This window comes from Thermobia domestica, chromosome 13, assembly GCF_964235325.1.
Source record: "Thermobia domestica chromosome 13, izTheDome1.hap1.1, whole genome shotgun sequence".
In the NCBI taxonomy this organism is placed as follows: Eukaryota; Metazoa; Arthropoda; class Insecta; order Zygentoma; family Lepismatidae; genus Thermobia; species Thermobia domestica.
The window spans coordinates 133,496,949-133,519,266 of record NC_137466.1 but is presented as its reverse complement, the minus strand read 5'-3'; the positions used below and the strand labels follow the sequence as shown (position 1 = coordinate 133,519,266).

General features: G+C 36.5%; 1 protein-coding gene across 1 annotated transcript in view; it reads left to right on the top strand.

Annotated features, from left to right (window-relative positions):
* LOC145669292 (ionotropic receptor 84a-like) overlaps positions 1–17,344 on the top strand; it is a 41,153-nt gene extending 23,809 nt beyond the window's left edge. The window contains exons 7-8 of the mRNA XM_081737606.1: positions 9,483–9,680; positions 16,398–17,344. Of these exons, the coding sequence (XP_081593732.1) occupies positions 9,483–9,680; positions 16,398–16,569 (370 nt within the window). The 3' untranslated portion in view covers positions 16,570–17,344. The remainder of the gene's footprint in view (positions 1–9,482; positions 9,681–16,397) is intronic.
* The last annotated feature ends 4,974 nt before the right edge of the window (positions 17,345–22,318 follow it).

Genomic DNA, 22,318 nt, shown 5'->3' with positions numbered 1-22,318 from the left:
AACATTTTATTGATTTTCTTTTCAGATTCTGCAACAAGCGCCATATCGTCTGCAAATCTTATGCATCTAATCATTCTATCTCCTACTGAAATGCCATCATCATCATGTAGGCTCTTTTTCACTATCTCTTCTAGATATACATTAAATAGTGTTGGCGAGAGGCAACATCCTTGTCGAACTCCCCTTCCAATTGCACTCTCTTCCGTCAGTTCTTCCCCTATCCTAACACTTACTTGTTGGTTCATGTATAAGTTTCTTATGAGTCTTCTATCTTTCCATTCCAACCCTATCTTTGTTAGAACTCCCAACAACAATTCCCAATTCACGCGGTCAAAAGCCTTTTCTAGATCAATAAATACAACATACATCTCTTTCCCTTTTTCTATAAATCTTTCACCAATCACCCTTAATCATCCAATAGCATCTCTTGTGCCCTTGCCTCTTCTGAACCCGAACTGGTCTTCCTCAACATCTTTATTTGTTCTTCCATATAACCTTCTGTTCAGTATTCGGAGCAGAATTTTAGCTGCATGAGATATGAGACTAATAGTTCTATAATCCTCACATCTCTTTGGGTTCGATTTCTTAGCCATCGGTATCATGATCGTTTTCAGAAAGTCTCTTGGCCATTCTCCTGTTTCATATATTTCATTGCATAGTCGCCACAATTCTTTCTTTCCCTTGTCTCCTATATTTTTGATGAATTCGATTGATATGTTCCATTCCTATCGCTTAATAAAGAACTCCATAAATTATATAGTTGCTTTTGAATGCAGTAATGGTTATTCCTGCAGTAATGCAGATGTATTGTGGATAATGGCATATGCATGGAAATTAACAATTTAAGAACAAGATAGCACACAAGTGAGTTTCTACCGTGTATTAAGCAGATTATATAAAAAAAATGATTACGTTTTATTTGATTTCATTATAAAACAGTAAAAATCTGTAAAACTCAGTAATAATATGTTAATGACTAAAAAATTGATTATGGTTTGGTAGCTTAGATACTTGCGCAATATCTTGTAACTGTAAGTTTAAATCAAGTTAAGGCTCGCAATGCTTGTATTTGTTTTAATGTAGGTCTATCGATTGACAACTAAATTATTTTCTTGAGTTGTAGCCAAGAAAGAATTCCGATACGTTTCTACTCGAGAACTGTGGAAGTTCTCTCTGTTGGTCTATTGGCTAGCGCATGTGTCTTTGTTGTACGTGGTTCTGTGAGAGCCCAACAATTAATTTTACAATCTTTCACTTTCATTAATCATCTGTCTCCTCTAGCATAAAGAGCATAATCATGGGACGTTAAACTAAAGAAATTTCATTTCATTTTTTCGATGAATGTGAATCCTTTGGGGGAAAAGGAAGTGAAGAAGAAATTTTCCTTAATTTTTTAAAGGGCTACGGGATTGGATAGCTTGTCTTTCAGCATTGCCTTGTAAAAGCTGATTACAATGCATCTTTCTTTTAGGATTATTATCGAAATCCAGGCTTTTGGTAATTGTGAAATAAAAGTATCGATAAAATATCAGCGTATGGGTAATGTAAGTATAAATATCATTGGTTCAATACACAATAAATTCACAACTTTTATTTATGAGTATAGAAATTCCCTTTGAACTCCCTCTGAATTTCTTTCAGACCTTAGGTCTCTTGTGACAAAGAATTAATTCTACTATCTGTTTTCATACACAATATAATTTTGAAACTTGGGAGCTAGTATTGTCTTTGTGTCTGTATTACTCATTTGTCGATTGACTTCAGAAGACTGAGTTTAGCCCGTGAGCATAAGTTGCATATAGTTCAAACATATCAGATGTACGGTCTTATTTAACAAATCCTGTGTGCACATATGAAATTCAAAGACAAAGGCAATCAATCGTCTTTAAACAGCTGTATTTTTATTTCAAGTGTAAGTACTAAAATGTGCTACGTATAGTTCCAAGAGGTTGGGATCCTTAAAAAACTGAACTTACGTACTTAACATTAGCACTCATCCAGAGTTGGCGTGGGTCAATGAAAACTTGACCCACGACCCACTGACCCACCACCCACCGTGACCCACTCTGACCCATGACCCACCACCCACCGTGACCCATGACCCACCACCCATCATGACCCATCACCCACGGTGACCCACTCTGACCCACCACCCACCATGAACCACTCTCATCCACTTTGACCTACTCTGACTCACCAAAATCCATCGTCATCAACTCTGAACACGATCCACGGCCTCTTCTGAACTGACTAAAGAGTTTACACTTGTATGAAATTGTCATTAATCGGAGTTTGAATTTCTAGTCAATCGCTCAAGCACCACTCTATTATAATAACGGTGGATCTGACCTTTACGATATAAAATGGTAAAGTGTTTGTCAGTGAGGAAATTGAAACAGTTTGAGGTGGGGGGAAATTAGTGTGTGCCTAAAATATACTTGTACTAAGAGAATATTCTTGCAAGTGTTAATTTCTGAACGCATTCCACAAGAAACTTCTATTCGCAGGAAAATACCCCTGTATAATATGGAAAAGGTTATGGTTTCTCAGTTCACAGTATTTTTCTCACAAAAGACTTGAAAAATCAATTGTTCATAGGGTATAAAGGTGCTCGGGTACCCTATGTGAGACCATTTCCATAAAGTATGCTCATAATTGTAATTTGTGTAATCACTAAAACACCGCGTTAAATTTAAGTTACAAATATGCATAATTGCAATTATTATGAATATTTATTCAAAGTAGTTCACCTGAAGCAAAGAAGAGACTTACTAAAAATTAGGTAGAAAGTTGAATAACACAGAAAAGCCATTAGTAATACAAGTATGCATTTTTCGTAACTCGTAATTTTCCACCTTAAAACAAATCTGAAATCGGATTTATTTCCTGTTGGTAACTTTTTGGCGGTAAATCATCCGCAGTGGAATAATGTCCATCCTTTAGCCAAGAAATAACTAGCTCGTCTACTTTGAGCATGTCTAGCGGTGGGCCATTAACATTGATGAGCAACAAGTTAGACAATGTTTGAGCACTTACCGTTAGTCTATTTCTAATATCAGTCATCTGTAAATTCATATGGGGAAATCCCCGTTCGCACTCTGTCGTGGAAAATGGTAATACTTCTATCCGACGTAGAAATTTCTGCAACTCCTCATCGACTATTTACTTGCTAGACTTGTCTGATAACGATTTTTCTTGGTCAGGTTTGTAATACTCAGCAAGAAGGATCATCTCTCTATCACCATACAACATCTTTTCAATATCGACCATGTCAGTTGGCAATGTCGACCCATGTAGAACAGAAACTTCATCTACCACGCCTTTGATAGGGAATCTTGTGAATAAATTATCAATTAAAGCCTGATAAACTGATGATTTCTTATTTGTTTATAAATTTAATTTTTGTAATTACACATGAAGGTTTGATACCATTACCAAGTTTCCTCCCCCGTCTAGAAAGTGAAAGGGAACGTGGTTCCTGAAAGTGTTCAGAGGTGAATGGGAATTTCCCTCCTTCAACTTCAATTACCACACTGCTGTTTGCCATGTGCCAAATTACGATGAATTTCAATTAAATTATCATAGTATAATTATTTCCTTGTTGAATTATCAATACTTTTCAGTGGAAAAAAGGATGAAATTTCGAAGTTCCAAATTAAAGTAAGCAGACCAACGTAAAGGGAAAAAAGTGTAAAATTTTCCACACAATTATGCGTACAATCCAAACTTCAAATTTCCGTGTAATTAAGCTTACAGTAGAAATTTTATGCCTATTTTTCTCACAACTTTATGGGTTGATTGCCCTGTGCTGTAAGCGCTCCATATAATAAACATAAGCTTCAGCAAATATTATAGCAGAAAGCAATGGTTATATGAAGCCAAGCACTGTATTTTTTGTTTCTGATTTTTTTCTTAAATAACATCGATCGTTTTCGATCATTTTTACAAACCAACTCACTACCAATTTTCCATATATAGAAAGTGCCCCCCCCCCCACACACACACATAAAGAAGAATTTTTAAAAAATGCTAAGACACATTCTGTTTATTTTCAATAAACAGTTAATACACTGAATTTCAGCTCCGTAAGTTTAACGGCTTGCGAGATACTCTTTTTTTTTTTTCTTTCTTCAAAAATTCGGATCCTCACTACCTTTTAAGGATATTATGCATTATAATAAAAGCAATATAACATCCCAATTTGGATTAAGGCCTAACTATATACCAAAAGTAATTTCATTTGACTTTGCAATTTGACCGTGATGATCAGGCACACATAGTTACATTCAATTTTTTATATAATAATTTATATATTACAGTGATTCAAAAATGTAGTTTTTCCAGTAGTTAGCTCTAAAAACTCACAGCTCTCGAAAGCCAAGTTGTAGTATAAGTCCTATTGCTATTATTACTATTAAAAATATCAATATCCAAAAGTGCCTGAAGTTCTTTTTTCACTTGGTTAGATATACTCACCTCAGGTAAGTAGACAGAAACAAATGGAAAAGGAAGGGAAATGAAGGTCTTGAAAGTAAAACGGAGACAAATTTACCAGTCTTCAGAAGATACTGTCTACAATGCAGTGAGCAGAGAGGGTCGGTAGATAATACTGAGTCAGTGGGTCACGGTGGGTGGTGGGTCGCAGTGGGTCACGGTGGGTGGTGGGTCACATGCTGTTGACCCACGACCCACTGATCCACTCAGAAAACTTGACCCACTTGACCCACTGACCCACCGACCCACTGACCCACTCCATCTCTGCACTCATCTTCTTCCTCATGATTTGATGTAAGAAGCGGCCACATGATTTCCGGCCAATTGTTTCATCGCCGGTATCTTTGAGCAATGAGATGGCAGTGGAAGACAAACTTCGTTCTTTTAACTTGATATTTTGAAAAACTTACGCAAGTGGTTTTGTTACTTAAATACATATCTATTCACTCTAATCAATTTCAAAAGTACCATTAACTTTATAACATAATGAATGTAAGAGTTACCATGAAAATGTATTTTGTATTTCTTTCTTAATATGAAATTCATTTTTTCTGAATTTCACTGGAGCTATAAGAAATCAATCGTCAGGCTCCCCACTTTAAATTTTAATCGCTCCCTTGCCGCCCCCATTGTAACATTGGGTTTAGCTTTTTTAAATATTTTTTTTCAAAATATGGTAGAAATACTGGATTTTTAAATTACCAAACCATGCTAAATAATGACAGGTTAGATATCAGAGAAAGTTATCTTTATCTACCATCTTAATTAGGGGCGGATCCAAATCTCCTTCGGAGACGGTTAGATTATCAGTTTCTCTCTCCCCAGTCTTTTGCAGCACATTCGAAAATGATCTCAATGCAAATTTGTTACTGAAGGTACTGTCAATCGATCGATCACATGGTCCAAATTGGAAGTAATTTCGAAGACGCCTAATCTCAAAACTACACAATAGAACTTGCTTTAAACAATGAAAGCGCAGTTGCCAAAGTATAACTATGATTCACAAAGATGAACTTCGAGGTTTTGTTAACAGATGAAGTAGGAATTCCTTACACTCTAATGCAACGAAGTTCTCAGGGTTCATTTGTACAACACTGAGGTTAGGTTATTCGCAAGTTATTGCCAAATTAATATGGAGGGTGTATGTACTTTTTTTGCAGTCCCTTAAAATGTTCTGAAAATAACTTCCATAACTCCATAACATATGCGTGAAGTGGTTTATTATGAACAGGGCAAAAACAACTGTGATAGATTAATTACAAGTAATCCGGTTAGAAACACTGTTGTTTGTATTTTAGTTCCAAAACCGGCCGCCCGCACTCGTTTGCTGGTCAGGTTATAACATGAAGTTAATAAATAATATAGAATAAATAAATAAATAATACTAAAATTTACAAAAATAACCTGTACAATTAACATATTCAATCTCTGAGGCTCCATAGCAATTTATTCCACTGTTCATCAATTTTAAATCCTGAATTCCACTTCATGATCCTATCACCTTCTGTTTCAATAAATTTTGCTTTTCTCCATTTCCTGACCAACCTTCTCTCCTTTTGGTCCAGCATTTTCATATCACTCCAATTAATTGAATATCCCGTGTCTCTTATGTGCTTGTAGACTGCATTTCTGTCTCTCTTCAATCTAATGTCGTCCTTATGTTGTTTTATTAGCTCTTTAATCTCTTTCCCGTTTCCCCGAAATAGCACATATCACACTTACTGTACTGGATCTTATATACAGGGTGTAACAAAAAGGTACGGCAAAATTTCAGGGGGTGGATTCTTTATGAGTAGACAAGAAAAAAGTTTATATGACCATATGTGTGAAAATGCATCGTTACAGAGTTACGGCCATTGCGCCGTCTGATGCTGTGAAATAGTCACATTCTGGTTGCCACTTAATGTGACTCAATTTAAACATCAGTAACTCACCCCCTAATTAAGCTAGAAAGGTAATTTTGGTATCAATGTCTTCCTGAAGGATGAAGCTTTCCGCTGATATGTATTTTATGTATGTGAGGGTACCACGGCGGACAGAGGAGAGAAACTACCTGATTTTCTGTTTTTTGCTAGTTACCCTTCCCGTCTACATACCGTGATACCCTCTACATACATGAAATACATATCAGTCGAAAGCTTCATCCTTCAGGATAACGTTGATTGTTTATATATATTGTTTGTTTACCCATCAGGAATCCACCCCTGAAATTTTGCCTACCTTTTTGTTACACTCTGTATTACTCCTTCTTTCTCCATCATTTTTTCCTCCTCTTCTTCTCCCTTTTTCTTCACTTCTCCCTTATTACCTCTAGTAATCTCCTGCTTCCTTTTCTGTACGTAGAAATATCTCCAATCTTCTTCAGCATTCTTGTGATAACTTCTGTCTCTTCCCCCATACGCTCTATCTCCCAACACATTTTTCTTTTCTCTTTCCAGTCTTCCTACTATATTTCCTTCTTCTCTTACACATTTACATATTTTCAACGAACTTATGGAGTTTGTTATTGAATTCTCTATGTCTGTTTGTACCTTATTTGCGAATTTTTCAATTTTGAGCCCTCCATTCGATAGAGCACCAAAAACTATATGAGAAAGTGATGGAATATTTCGCGTCACTCTTACCATTCCCGAGATATTGGCCAAAAAGTTTCGATTTCGTTAGATATAAGGAGCCATATCTCGGATCGTAAGTCATAGAGAGATAATATTTTGCGAATTTTTCAATTTTGATCCCTCCATTTTGAGCATGTGTCTTTGTAAAACAAAATATCGTAGGACGTTTTAACAAAACTCTTAATCAAAACATGTAAACAAAATTTAGTACTCTAGGAAAATATTAATGAATAGATATATTGCAAGAATTTTTAACGAGTATAATACAGTAGTAAAGTACATAGAACAATTGGTATAAAGCATGTAGAAGTTAATAAGAAAACTTCTTTTTAAGTTCGTTCTGGCAATGCCCTTGGAGCATTCTCAACTGGTTGCACATGAAAGTAATTACTAAAGTATGAAAGTAGTTTACAAATTTTGCAGTGTATGCTATTTGGGATTGTGTATGAAATATATTACTGAAATGCCCTCGACAACTCCGTATCATACTCTCGTTGTCTCGAATTTTCCATAACTTAACGATAACACTAACCTATAAGGACGCCCCGAGGGTTTAATGTCGACAACCAAAACAGTTTTCTCAAATTTAGCAATCAAATTCATCACAATCGACTTATTCGGCGCATTACGTTGACCAAACATTTCATGGAGTTTGCGAATAGTTTCTGCACAACATTCAGCATATTTGTAAATAGCTTGCACTACGATAACATGCTGTTCCATCGTCAAGCGCACCACTCCTAACGTTCACTCATGTCCAAAATTATTGTCGCATATCTATAACAGTCTTCTTGTAAGAATAAAATTTTATAATGATTTTTGAGGGTAGTTTTAATACTGATACTATGTGTATAATCGGGAAATGTATATTTGTGGTAAATTTCATAGGAAAAGAATTATAAATACGAAAATCAGAATGAGTAAAACAAAATGTTGCTAAATGGACAAGAAAGTTTTGTTTTCGTTTTATTGTTCTTATTTACTGCTCTTTTGACATGAAATTTGCCACATTCATGTCTTTATCGATTATACACATACTAACAATATAAGAAATACCGGGTGAATTCTTTATCAAATTATATTCCAACAACAACACATTTATAGACATGCGACAATAATTTTGGACATGAGTGTACAGAACACAGATGACGATCATGTGTTTTTCGGCATTTCGTGACTACTAACCACAAACACAACAGATCAAAATCGTGGAATGTTCAGTGTGCTGCCAACCAGTGTTCGTAGTTTGAGGGAAATTTCTCTAATTTAGGTAAATTTCGAACGTAAAGTTAACAAAAAGGAAAAAGGGAATTTTTCGATAAAACGTGAAAAATCCAGGGAAATTCTCACGCTGACTGATTGACGAAAATAAATGCTAAAATTTTTCTTTGTTCTTCAGAAATAAACCAACACATTAGCAATAGTTTAAGTGATGTCTGTGTGTGTTCAAAGTAGTATAATTTGCACTCATTGCTGGTTGGGTGGATTTGTGTGTATTTTAAAATAAAATCTTTAAGTTTTACGTCCCACAATTATGCCACCTAGGCTAAAAGAGACGGTGATGATGAGAAATGAATAAAAAATGGTGCTATGAAGAAAGTGGAAGGAAACGGGATAACTCCGAGAAAACTCATGTATATGGTGTTTGTTCAGCACAAATCTCACTTGGCACTAACTGGAATCAAACCAAAGACACCATACTCCAGAGGTGAACGCTCTACCACTGAGCCACCGCCGTCGTATTTAAAAATGTAAAGGAAAAAGTACAAATATAGAAGCAAAAAGTATATGAATAAAGCAAATGTGTTTGGCAATTCCTTTAACTAGTTAAATTAATCTTATCGCATAACTTGTCATAGGAATTGAATACTCAACAAAGTAGGGAAAATTTGATAAGAAAAGGGAAAATTTTGAGTCAGTTGAGGGAAATATCCTTAAGGAAAACTACGAACACTGCTGCCAACTTATTAGAACAGAAATATTGGACATTTCCAATGAATTTTGGTCTATCGCACTAATGAGCGTATTCCATTAACATTCATCGCAAAGGTTTAGTCTTTAGCAAGCATCTTTTAAACCAGCAATTCCTGCAAGCTTGTGGAAACACAGGTCGGTTTTAAACCTTACGTACCGGCCATGAACGAGGGCAACAACGCATCCCATCATAGGAAAGCGAAGTGCAATAGACACTTCCTTAAACATATAGACAATAGTGAAAAAGCATACAAAATATTTCTTTGAAAATTGTACGAAAACTTTGGTTTCGTGGAGGAGGAAATGCAAATAAATATATAATGCCTTTGCTATACCTAGGTATATATTTACTAAATGAGTGCGAATTTCTACAATATTTGCTGCATGTATTTATTTCAGTACAAGACGCATTACAGAGGCTGGTATTCGCCAAAGAATCATTAATCTGTGGTTCACAGCAAAACCCAAGTGCCAAGGCAGAACATCATACTTCGTAAGTGTAGGAATTGCTGACTGTTATCCTACACTTTTAATTTTGGTATACGGAAATATTGTCTCCATTTGCATCTTCATTGGTGAAGTAATATTCAATAGAAGGTAAGGATAAATATTGCGATTAGGGACACACACCTCATCTATTTCATTAAAAAAAAAAAGTTTCTGGTAAGGTACTAGTATTTCACAATTCTTTCAAAGCACAAATTTTGGACTTTAAAAGCAAGGAAGCGTGGGTTTCGGGTTTCATATGAAAAATTAAGCATTCATTATATATACAGGGTGTTTCAAAACAACACCGTCAACTTTTGGGAGACGATTCCTGACACCAAGATAAGACAAAAAGTATAGACCAACCAGAGTGCACAAATGCTTCCTTTCGGAGTTATAGAATGCCGAAAACATGAAAAAATGAACTTCAAAGATCCATAGCTCCTAAACTATGGGACCTACCGTAGGTCGTGTCAAGATTTCACTTAGGGAGTGCCCTATTCAAAAATATATGTTTGAGAATCCTGCAGTACTTCCGCAGCAATTTTTATAGAGGTAGTTGGTGAGTGCTTCAAATTTTATGCCCATAGCCAAACTCCCTCTAGAAAAATTGTTTTGGAAGTACGTCAGAATTCTGAAACATGCATTTTTGGATAGGGCACATATTAGTTCCTATGTGAAATCTTGACCCGACTATGGTAGGTACCATAGTTTAGGAGCTATGGACCTTTATAGTTCACTTTTTCATGTTTTCGGTAGCCTATAACTCCGAAAGGAAGCATTTGTGCACCCAGGTTGGTCTATACTTTTTGTCTTATCTTAGTGTCAGAAATCACCTCCCAAACGTTGTCGGTGTTGTTTTGTTGTTCTATATATATAGGGTGTTTCAAATATATATAGAAGAACGTGTATGGTAAAAGTGCATATGCGTATGTTAGCTGTGTTTTTCAGAAGTTAGTCTGTGGAATTTCGAAATAAACAGAGTAAAGATATGTATCGAGGGCAGTTATGTCGTAAGGACAAAGAACATAAATAGTTAAGATTGTTGGTAATTGCAGTCAATGTAAGGATTCTCTCAGAAATATAAATAATTATGAATATTCAGGTTTTGCGACAATTGAAATGAAATCAAATCAAATCTTTGAGTTTTACGTCCCACGGTTATGCCGGTTAGGCTAAAGCAGACAGTGATGATGAGTAATGAATGAAATGGATGAATGAAGAAAGTGGAAGGAAACGGGAGAACCCCGAGGAAACCCACACACACGGTGTTTGTTCACCACAAAGTTCATTTGGCGGGGCCTGGGATCGAACCCGGGACCCCAATCACCAGAGGTGAACGCTCTACCACTGAGGCACCGCGGCCCCTTTTGCGACAATTGAAACAAAGTAGGTTTTCTCTATAATATAAATGGCCTTCTCAAGTAGATTTGAAAGACAATGAGAAAAGTTAGTTTGGCTAACGTTTAAAAGATAGTTCTGGAATGCCATTCAAGTTAACCACTCTACTCATAATTATTTATTTGTCATATAAATGCATTCGTGCTCTTTAAAGTTATACGAAAAATGAATTATTATGTTATTTTTTTTTATTTTTTTCAGTACCGTGCCGCGGGGGAGAGGGGGCCAACGGTCCCGGGCGCCTAAGTAAGCGGGACGGAAAATTCGGGAGGAAAAAGAAAAGATATAAAATTGAAGGAAAAAGTAATAAAACGTGCTCAAAATCAAGGAAAAGCAGGATTTATTTTTTAAAATTTTCTTACGCTTTGCGATCCCATGGTGGCGCTTCGCGGCTGGTCTGTCAATCTCACTCATATGTACAGGGGGGGAGCGCCGTCATGTACTCTTGCCGCGGGCGCTGATTTTCCACGGCACGGCACTAATTTTTTACTTTCTTTTCCTACAATTTCTGCTTATAGTGTCTTAAATCCAACCGATAAGTATTCTTTTGAGAGATGTAATGATAAACTTCCAAACAGACGAAATTACTATCTTCGACACTTCCTTACAAACAAGGCTTCATAATTTTGCAAGGAAAATTTTTCGGATGAATCTGCCATCTCCTATCCATAAAACTACATGAACTCACTGACATAAAATGACGGATACTTCCGGTTGACATGGAAAGTTTAAAATTTAGAATGATTGCAGCTTTTCGAAACTAATCCACAAGAAAATTATCAAAAATGAATATTTTTAATGCTTAGGAGGTGTCGTTGACAGTTTCGATGGAGATGAGCTTACCGTTTCTTTCAGGCATGCTTCCGGTGAGGCTTGATCCACCCAGAATTGACCAACTGTTCTTTTCATCGGAGCTAAGATAAATGACGACTGTATGTCATTTGAGTTGGACATCTCTTTTATGAAATAGTGTTTCAGTGATCTTCATAACATTTTGATTCCTCCTCCACCTCCGGAGAATATTCTAGAAGAAAATTATATTTGAAGAGCTAAAGAATACGCAATAGGATATTATCAGACAATCAAGTCAATCCCACTGACCAATTCAGGGGCGGCTGCAGGACGGACTTCTGGGGGGCGGTGGGTTATAATACTGCTACTTCGAGCTTCGAGCTACTTTTAAGAGCTCCAAACTCTGGGATGGGTTTTATTTATATATAAAATATAAAAGTTTCCTCTTCTGGGGGAGCGATCGCCCCGATCGCCCCCTGGATCCGCCACTGGACCAATTCACATCTATTTAATGTTTTTTCTGGTCCAAAATGTTTCAGTTGCACGGTCAGAGAGTTTATACTACGATCGAGGAACATGACTGGGACATGTTCCGTCGTCTGAGATTCGATTGCATTTTCAAACGAGCTTATTTACTTACACAATTTGTGAGGATAGTAACAAGGAAGTGGAACACTTACTTGGGAAAAAACAGAAAATATACTTGGGAACAATTAAGCAACGAACTGAAAATCTATTATGTATATTATAAATGTCCAAGAGCACGAAGCTCAGAGATTCTTCAACCATGACCGTAATTTTGTAAATAGGCAGTTTTTGAGATATTATTTTACAGAACGACGCGACGCACAAAAACATCACAGTCAGAACTGTAACTTTGTGTTGGTGCGTTACAGCTATCGAAAATTAGAAGAATGGAAAGAAATGGAAAGAAGTCCCTGAAAATGGAAAGAAGTCACGACACCAATATTCCCAAGAGGATTTTCGAATTCAATAAACTGTTGTAAAATCCAGTCACGCAACACTGTTTTCATCTCTGCATTTACGAACTTGAACTCATGGTCAAGTTGCTATAATACAATTATAATTGTGTGGACAGTTTCTCGAGTTGTGGATTTGCTGAAGAGTTCGAATTACAAACGCTCTCATCTCCGTGATTTGACGTCTAATTGGTGTCATGTTTGCTGTGATTGTCAGAGGAGTGGGGGGTCGTCGCTTGTGCTCACCTCTCTTGTGTCATTTTCTGTCGTAATTATGGTTTAGTCAGGAGCTCATACATAGTCGAGATTATTTTCAAAAGCAGCAGTTCTGATCACAGTATAAAGAGCAGTTTTGCTTCAACTTTGCTATTCCACGTAATAAAAATATTCTTGATCGGAAGACTATCTTGCAGTGGGTCGAGAATTTCCGAACAACGTGTTCAGCGTAGCAAAGAAACGCCTGACTGACCTATAAGTACTGAAAATACTGATGTTGTAAGACAATTTGTTCTACAAGGAAGTATGTGACAACTGTTGGACTTCCTAGGGAGAACGTAAAAAAAATTTACATGAAGATCTGTAGTAATTACAAATTGTTTTCAATACTATTTTATATTTTTTGATTAAACAACTACTTTTTGAACAGGTCTTCTCGGGCTAGCAGCCAGGTGAATACTGTTATATCTTGCGACGTTTCGAGGGCTGACATCGTCCTCATCTTCAGGCGAATATGATATAACAGTATTCACCTGGCTGCTAGCCCGAGAAGACCTGTTCACAATACGTCGCCAGGAAAGCTTCAATAGATACTTTACAATACTTTTTGTTTTATTAGCCTTTAAATGTGAGAGATTTTATTGGGTCACCCTGTAGAATACTTAAAGAGTGACAACGACGGCAATGTCGATTGTAAATAAAGCCGATCATTATGATAATTATCAAAGATTTATGTATATCTTTGTTGAAATCGAAGCACTTAATAGGTTGGCTTGTTTTGTCTTAATGACGTCACCTATTTATGGTCTTCAAAAGGAAAGGGACAGTCATACTGCAGCAAGGAGCTCGGAGGATAGAAGACTCTGCTGAGCTGACCAGAGTAACATTCATATATACGAAACAATTAAAAGCAATTCGTTGTTACATGAATGATAAGAGGAGTGTCTATCATACATCAAGCTTCAACTGTCACATCTTCAAAATAAATCACTGATTGAGGGGGCTCCAGAAATATATTTGAACACTTGGAGTGACTGATGAGATCCTTTCGTAAAGTAACATTAGTTGGAATAAGATGTTTTCAAGATTTCGGAATCAAGATAAAGCAACATTAAATATTCAGAGAGCCATTTCTTTGTGTCCGAGATCAATAACAACTTTCGGCAACGTCTTGCCTTGAAGTGAATGAATATTCATTCTGTAACGAACAGTGATCGGCATCTGTCATCGAAAGGTTTGTCATCTAGGTATTTGCTCCTCGTTCTAGTTATTGGAGGGATCACTATGCAGTTATTACAGAGTCGAGGACCAGTGTACTTAGGGAAGTTAATCTCGGCCTTGTAACATGCCCCTTCTTGCTTAACTGTTGATTTTGAATTGATTTTCAGTTTAGCGTTCCTTTCAGAAGCGAGGCTATATGAATCGTGGATTTACATCTTAACGTGGGATTCGAATCTCATGATTTCCCGCTGGGAATAGAACACAAGTTTCTCATGCCAAAGGCACGTACCCTAACCGCTTAGCCAATAGGGAACTTTTGCTTAAATTTGGAGTTAAATGCCATATTGATTGTCACAAATCAGCTTAGAGACCCCGAAAACTGTGGATTCAATACTACTGTCGTTTCGGACTATTTTTACATGTCACCACCTCCCAACACCCTAGGGTGCTAGGTTTGTCACTTAAGCTTAGAGATCGTCACTTAATTGAATACACTTAAACAGTGGCATCATTTCAGGCTTCGCTTGGTGAGCAGGTCAAGACTCTTCAATAATACAACTAGACTCCTTTTTGATTAGTATAAACGTATGTATTACGTCTTCAATACCTATATTATTGATTAAAATGTTTAACTCTCAAATTCACAGGGGCAATTGCGCTTTAACTAAATAGTGCAGCGCCACTAAACCTTTCTGTCTCCTACCGAAATAACCCTCCCCCTGGTATAGTGACTAGTACGCGTGGCTTTCGTGCACGGGATATTGGGTTCAATTCCCGATGGGAACATCTTTAAATTTGAATTCATTATGGTGTTTCGGATTCCACCCTAAACTGTAAGTTCAAGTCTTATATAGCTTTGGTGCTGAAAAGAAACACTAAACTTCAACAAACAAGAACTCCTACCGCAATACCGGGATCCCATGTAAATCCTTCAATCAATATTTAAAGTATAATATTATGTACAGTATTTTTAGAATTATTTAATTTATTATCAGCAAATGCCATGATTACAGGCAAATCTTCACAAAAGAACACTATCTACACTGAGAGAAAAATGTATGTGGCGTACGTAAAATCGTATGTTACATTTGTAAATCCTGTAGTTTTTGGACTGAACGTACAGCAAACGTATAACTGAAAACGCATGTTTTATAATACTTTCTGTATGTGTTCCATCTGTACGTACTTCCCGTATGAAACAATATAGACTGTCAGGATCTCACATACAAATGGACGTATATAGCATATAGCTGACGAGGGTAACATACATATATGTATGCAATATGAGGAAGACTGTTAGGTATCAGACATCCTGCAACGGCATGATGTAATATCTAAGGGAAGTGCCTATGTAGCATACGGATAACGTATGCTCCGTACTGATTTCAATAGTGAGCTAGAGGATTCTGTATATTTGTAAAATGTACCACTGTCGGAGAACGGATTTTTCTCAATGTAGGGAAAACTCTCTAAACTGTTAGCTTGATTTATTTTGTATTCTGACAGTGGGTAATCATGTATATTGATCGACAAAAAGTCTATGTATTATCGATGGGTATCTGGACAAAGGTGATATGTCCATTTTTCTTCGAAAATCAGGTTTTGACTGATATGAATAATGTCCGAAGGGTTTTTGCATTTGTAGCACATTACATAAAAACAAAAGAACCTCCAGCAAATATTCCATTAACAAAAACAAAGTTTTGCATGAACCTCTGATTTATGAGATGCCTTGAAGTTTGTGTCCTGCAAAAATTACGGCACGGACATATCACCTTTGTCCAAATACCCATCGAAACACTAAAATCTTTGGAAAAATATCTTAATTTACAAAATATCTTTAATGAGAGTTTTTCGTAATTACTCTAGATTAAAAATATACTGGGTTCTCTACTTGACGTTTTGAAACACATTTTGTATAAGAAAAACTCTGAAATTAGTATTTTGTGATACATTTGAAACAGAGGGTATACATTTAAACTCAAATTAAGGTCAAAGCTTAAAGATTTTTAAAAAATATAAATGTCTATTCTAATAAATAACTATATACTTCGTACATTTTATTTTAAAAAATTAAGAACTTTAAAACAAAAAACTTTTTTTCCAGGTAGAATAATTACCATTATTTGGAATAGTAATATGTTAATTGCAACAATTTCAATGAAACTCACTACGTCTGGATTTTGACTGATTTATGTTCTATTCTTTATCATTTCAGATCGAAAAAATACGATCAAAATCGTTGGATGAAATGTAAACCATCCAAGCTGTTCAACGTAAAATGTGCTCGTGCTAAAGGAAGAATGCGTCGACTACAGAATACTTCAGTGACCATCAGAAAATATCGAAGATTTGATTTACACGAATATGCAAGAAAATGGCTAATATGACATATTTCCCCGTATGATGTAGTTACTCATGATCAGGCACGTAGCCCCCTGATTTCGTAATAGGGAGTCGTGACATAAAATATTGTGGTTATTCCACAGGAGCTCGATCAATCTAAACTATTTTACCCGCAACATACCCATATTGGTTTATTAGGACAACAAAATGAGGATATGTTAGTAAGTATTTTAATAACAAACTATAAAGAAATCTCCAGTAAAAGAATATTTTTAAAATATTGAAAAAGATATAGTCTTTTGTGGTCATTGGAACTCGGTTCGTCTTGTCTTCTTTCTTCCTTTTCCTATCTTCGTTTAATGCCGTCAAGGATAGCAATGAGATCTCTTTGGCAGTAAAGACATCCTATAAAATGAATTAGTGTTGCTGCGGAATTGAAAATTTCTCTAACACGTGTAACTGGAATTTATGTTGCCAGGCTAATATTATTGGTGATTGTGGGCATTTCTTAAGTTCTACCTAAGAGTCTTTCTGATCATACGGGTTTATCCATTGTCATTTGTAGTCCATAGGATTCGAATGGTGTTAGATGAAATTCGGAATGTTCCGTTCCAATAATGTCCATTCTAAATTTGAACCCCTTCCATTTTCTTCACACAAAGCTTCTCATAAAAAGAATAACCAAACGTTTGCTGTAGTTTTACATTTTTAACACTGATTCTTCTTTTTCTCGTTTCTTTTTGTTTCATCGTTCCTTAATTTTTTCATTTATGGTTTCGAAGGGGGGTCTGGACCCCCCGGACCCATCCCTTGGCTACGTTCCTGCTCATGATGGAAGTTAATAAATGGAAATTATTATAATTTATAATAGAATATTTTTATTTAGATAACTAACAAAGTAAAATACCTATCCGATATATGTTCATTTCTAAGTAACTTGGGCAAATATACAATAGTAGATAAGAAATGAAATCTTTGAGGTTTATGTCCCATGGTTAGTTGTTACTATATCAGGTTTCAATATTGATTCTGATAGAGCGAAAAAGATACTAGGACGCATCAAACTGTTTTTAATACGATCCCAAGAAAAGATTTCAAACCCTTCCAGCTGGTCTGTCTAGCGCGTGCTCCTTTATTGCATGTGGTTCCCGATTGTTAGAATCCCACTTCAAACTGTAGGTCCGTGTCTCGTACAGTTTCGGTCTTGAAAGGGAGGCTGAACTCCAAAAAACAACCAAACAAAATAGACTTCTTCTCAATAGTACGCTTCTACTGAAATTAGAACTAGTGAAAACTAATACGAAAACGAAAACACACTGTTTAAAATTTAAATTCGCATTTTATTAGGTCACTACTGTCAGACACTTTATTTTTTTGTCGTACTAAATATGAAATATCTTTTTTTTTTTAAAAAAAAAACAATACACTAGTGTTTTGTTACTATTAAACTACCTGTTTTTGAAAGCAGTCATATCATCTTTGATACTAAGTTATTTACAGAATATTAGAGAAACGAATGGGAATCAGTATAAATAATCACTTTACGTTTCATATTTTGTTAAAATTAATTTAAACACAGAGTTGTCTTGATTCTTTCACGATCAGTTTATACAGGGATCTTCAATTTGATAATCTGTTAATCTTGTCAGTAAGTTATAGAATTCTTTGAAGATAATGCATTAATAATCCGTATAAGCGCCTAGCTACACTTTGGTGTTCTGTAAAATGTAAATTTAACAGGGTTTACCTTTGATAATTTTATTTTTAATTTGTTGATTGATTGATTGATTTTTTGAGTTTTACGTCCCGTTCAGCAGCGAGGCTATATGAGACGTGGACCTACTGATTAACGTGGAATGCGAACCACATGAGCTCCCGCCGGGAATCGAACCCGGGTCTCCCGCGCCAAAGGCTCGTACGCTAACCGCTTAGCCACGGAGGAGCTCTATTTTTAATTTGTATCAACATACTGGTCGAATAAAACGTTCTGCGAAATAGAATACGATGCAAGCCCACAACTAAGGGTAAAGTCGGGAACTGACAATGGGAAATCGTGGAATTTTTATTTTAAGAAGAAATTTTCGGCCTCCTAATTTTATCCTAGTTAGCTCTCAGAGATGGCGTGGGTCAATGAACACTTGACCCATGACCTACTGACCCACCCCCCATCGTGACCCATTCCAACCTATCACTCACCATGACGCACTCTGACACACCACGCACCAAAAGCCATCGTCATCAACTCTGATCTATAATCCACTCTTTTCACCACTGACTAAAGAGTTTATACTAGTAATAAAACAAGGGTGTGAAATTATCACTAATCGAAGTTTGAATTTCTACGGTCAATCGCTCAAGCACCGCTCTGTTAGAATAACGGTAGATCTGATCTTTAAGATATAAGATAGCCAAGTGGTTGTCATGGGCCAAATTATTTCATGGGCCATGAATTTCAATTTAATTATCATAATTATTTCCTTTTTGAATTACAGATCTTTTTCAGTGAAAGTCTCAAATCTAGGTAAAGTAGGTGAAAGTTGAATTTCTATCACCTCTGATTTTATTAGTGTTAAGGATGAAATGCATTTTTGGAACGACTAATAGATTGCAGAAAAACGCTCCTCGCTATTATAGATTCGGCTTTATAGTGGTAAACATTAAAACCGGAAATGGTTAATTTCTAATTTCTAATTAATGGCTAATTTGAGGTTCGATTCCCGATCTATGTCCAACAAACCCGAGTAGTGGTTCGGATTCCACTTTAAACTGTAGATCTTGTCTCATATAGCCATGGTACTGAAAAGGAAAGTAATCCTCAACCAACCAAATGAATATATTTTCATTTCAAGCAACATTTACTGTACACATTTCAAATGACATTCTAATTTACATTTTTCAACGGATATTAGAAGCATGTCATATGTTAGGTTTTTTCTCTTCAGTCAAAGATGCGCAGATTGAGTTGAGTTGATTTTGAGTTTAACGTCCCGTTCAGCAGCGAGGCTATATGAGACGTGGACCTACTGATTAACGTGGAATCCGAACCACATGAGCTCCCGCCGGGAATCGAACCCGGGCCTCCCACGCCAAAGGCGCGTAAATGCGCAGATTGAACTGACATGTACGCTTTTACCATATTATTTACATTGTATTTCTGTAATTATTATTGTTAGATGTATTTCCTACGCAAATTGTACTGACAAGGAACATTCGCGAACTTGAATAGGAGAAACCGGATGAAATGTTCTACAGTAACTAATTTTAGGTCACTGAATGCAGTGGTAATAGTCGTTATCATACAAAATCAAGCAGTCAAGTAGTGGCGGCATCAGCTCATGGAGTATGGGCCAATTTTCTAGACAACGTATGAGAAGAAACGGAAAAATTGAAATGATCAATGTACTAAATACGATTGACGATTGAGTCTACAATACGTAGAAGTACATGTGATTGCCTTACGTTAATCACTGTGTCGCCAACTCATTGAAAGTCGTGTGAAAATGGTAATGGAAGAAAGTGTCAAAATAATGTGTTTTTGTAATACATAAAGAATCCGACATATTCCGGAATGAGGCCTTGTCATCTTATAAAACAGTGTTGCTAACTCCAGAAAGTATAAAAGAGGTAATAAGCGTAAGATATAAGCAAAAAAGAAAGCTTTCAATCAGACATGATAAGCGGGAATGAATCAACCGGCACAGAAAGAAATAGTAGTATTATTGATGTCCATGTAATACGCTGTATCTGATGAAAGGCGCCATCTTTGCGTATGGACATTAAGAGTAACAAAGAAGTACTGCAACAAGATATCATTATTATAAGCACGGAAATAAACACGGATCCGTCGAGACGACTGTGATACCATTATAATGATACAATACTGGAGAATTTAAAAGTACATTACGCGCCTACATTGACCTGCAAGTGTAAAGAACGAATTAATTCTCAAAATGCAGATGTGGGTTGTCAAGGAAGTGGTCAAAGCCCAGAGACAATCTACAGTATGCACATTTGACCATCGCTACTGACTCACAGTCAGCATCGCTTCTGCATGGTAACAATCCTATATCAAATGCTACACTAATGACATTATCAAATAACAATATGACTGATCCTATGTCGTACCCAGCCTTTTGCCAGGTATATTGCAACATAGGCTTGTAGATCAGTGCTGAAAGTTGATTGTAGATTACAGAGTGCAGCTTGAGAATGGAATAACGGTCGTGTAAATTCACCTATGATTTGTCACATTTGAGTTGTACGAAATCAACGATCCGCAGAAATAGAGCTTGTATTGCCGAAAGAACCAGACATCAAGGTTTTATAATAATTCGTTGTCTAGGGTGGTATTATCTTCAACGTAACATCTTTGTTTGGGAAACACTTTCGTAACAGCGAACGATCTCTGTGTACGGACCAAGAATCGCACAACAACAAACACTTCTCATCGCTGATATAGTCTTCAATGACAGCCATTAATAAACTTTCCAGATGTACTTTCGACATTTTGCCACTTTTATTTGCCTCCACGTAAATGTTACAAGGGCATGTCTCTTCAATTGTCTTAACAATATGTAGGCCAAATCTGTCTTGTGGCTCTTGGAAACATATGTAGAGCTCCTTGTTTAAAGTAGGGATGCCCACATTTTCCGGAGAAACGGAAAATAATTTTTCCGGAAACCGGAAAATTGAAAACGGAAGATGGAAAATTTTCCGGAAAATGAAAATATTCACTTGGGATAGTGACATTGGTCATCTTACATTAAGAAAAATAACGAAAAATGCTACGCGAAAACAAGTAAATGAGGCAATGGTCTTTACCATCTTGTGCTATAGAAACGCAACTCAAACTTAACAGTAGATAGGAGAGGAAAGGTCGAGCAAATCAGCGACGAAACATTCTTTCCTGCTACATCTACTTGTACACTTGCTTAATCACGTACTTTTTCTGTTTACGTGAGGGCTTGCAGATCATCCGTATGCACCGGGAAATTTCGATCATGCATGTGTTTCGAGGAATCCCCAATTATGCGTGTGCCTAAGGGCAGACCCCTAACATTAAAGAGAGCTGGCAGTGTGTTATTAGTGCAACTGGTATGTTTATATTCCAATTATTTCTTCATTGCTTATCATGATCACGGTGAGCTGTTAAGGTCGTCGATCCTCGGGGGGAAATTCCCCCTAATCTGTGGTCCCCGCATTGTACTTATAAATATACAATATTTTGCATAATTTGAATTCAATTTGCCTTAAAACCCTCACATATGTCTTCTGCATCTGAATGGACCCCCAAAGGTTCAGAGACTCTAGATTCCATAGAATCCACACGCAGTAGTCTTGTATCATCTCATGGACTGGAGTACACTACGGATTCCAACTGAGTTCAGGCGTTAGAACATCGGATTAACATTCAGAAGGCCGATGTTCGATTCGAGCGCCCACCGTCCCGACTTTTTTTTCTGTAAGATTTTTACTTAGTTACACCCGACCTGTGCCATAGAGTTTTTAAACCCATAAGATAAATTCAATTCTACCTGTACTGATGTAATTCAATTTTACACTGTACCCTAGTATTACCATCTTGCAACTATAAGCGTCACAAATTCCAAATACCGGTACTATTGACTATACATACCGTAGTATGTAGCACTACTTGAAACTAGCGCCAGCTATTCATATAATGATCTATTCCACATAATTCTCTTCATAACTCTTTCCGCCAATTTCTCTTAAACTGAAGGACGATTCCACCTAGTCATCGATACATCAATTCTGACTTATTATCTAGGTTTC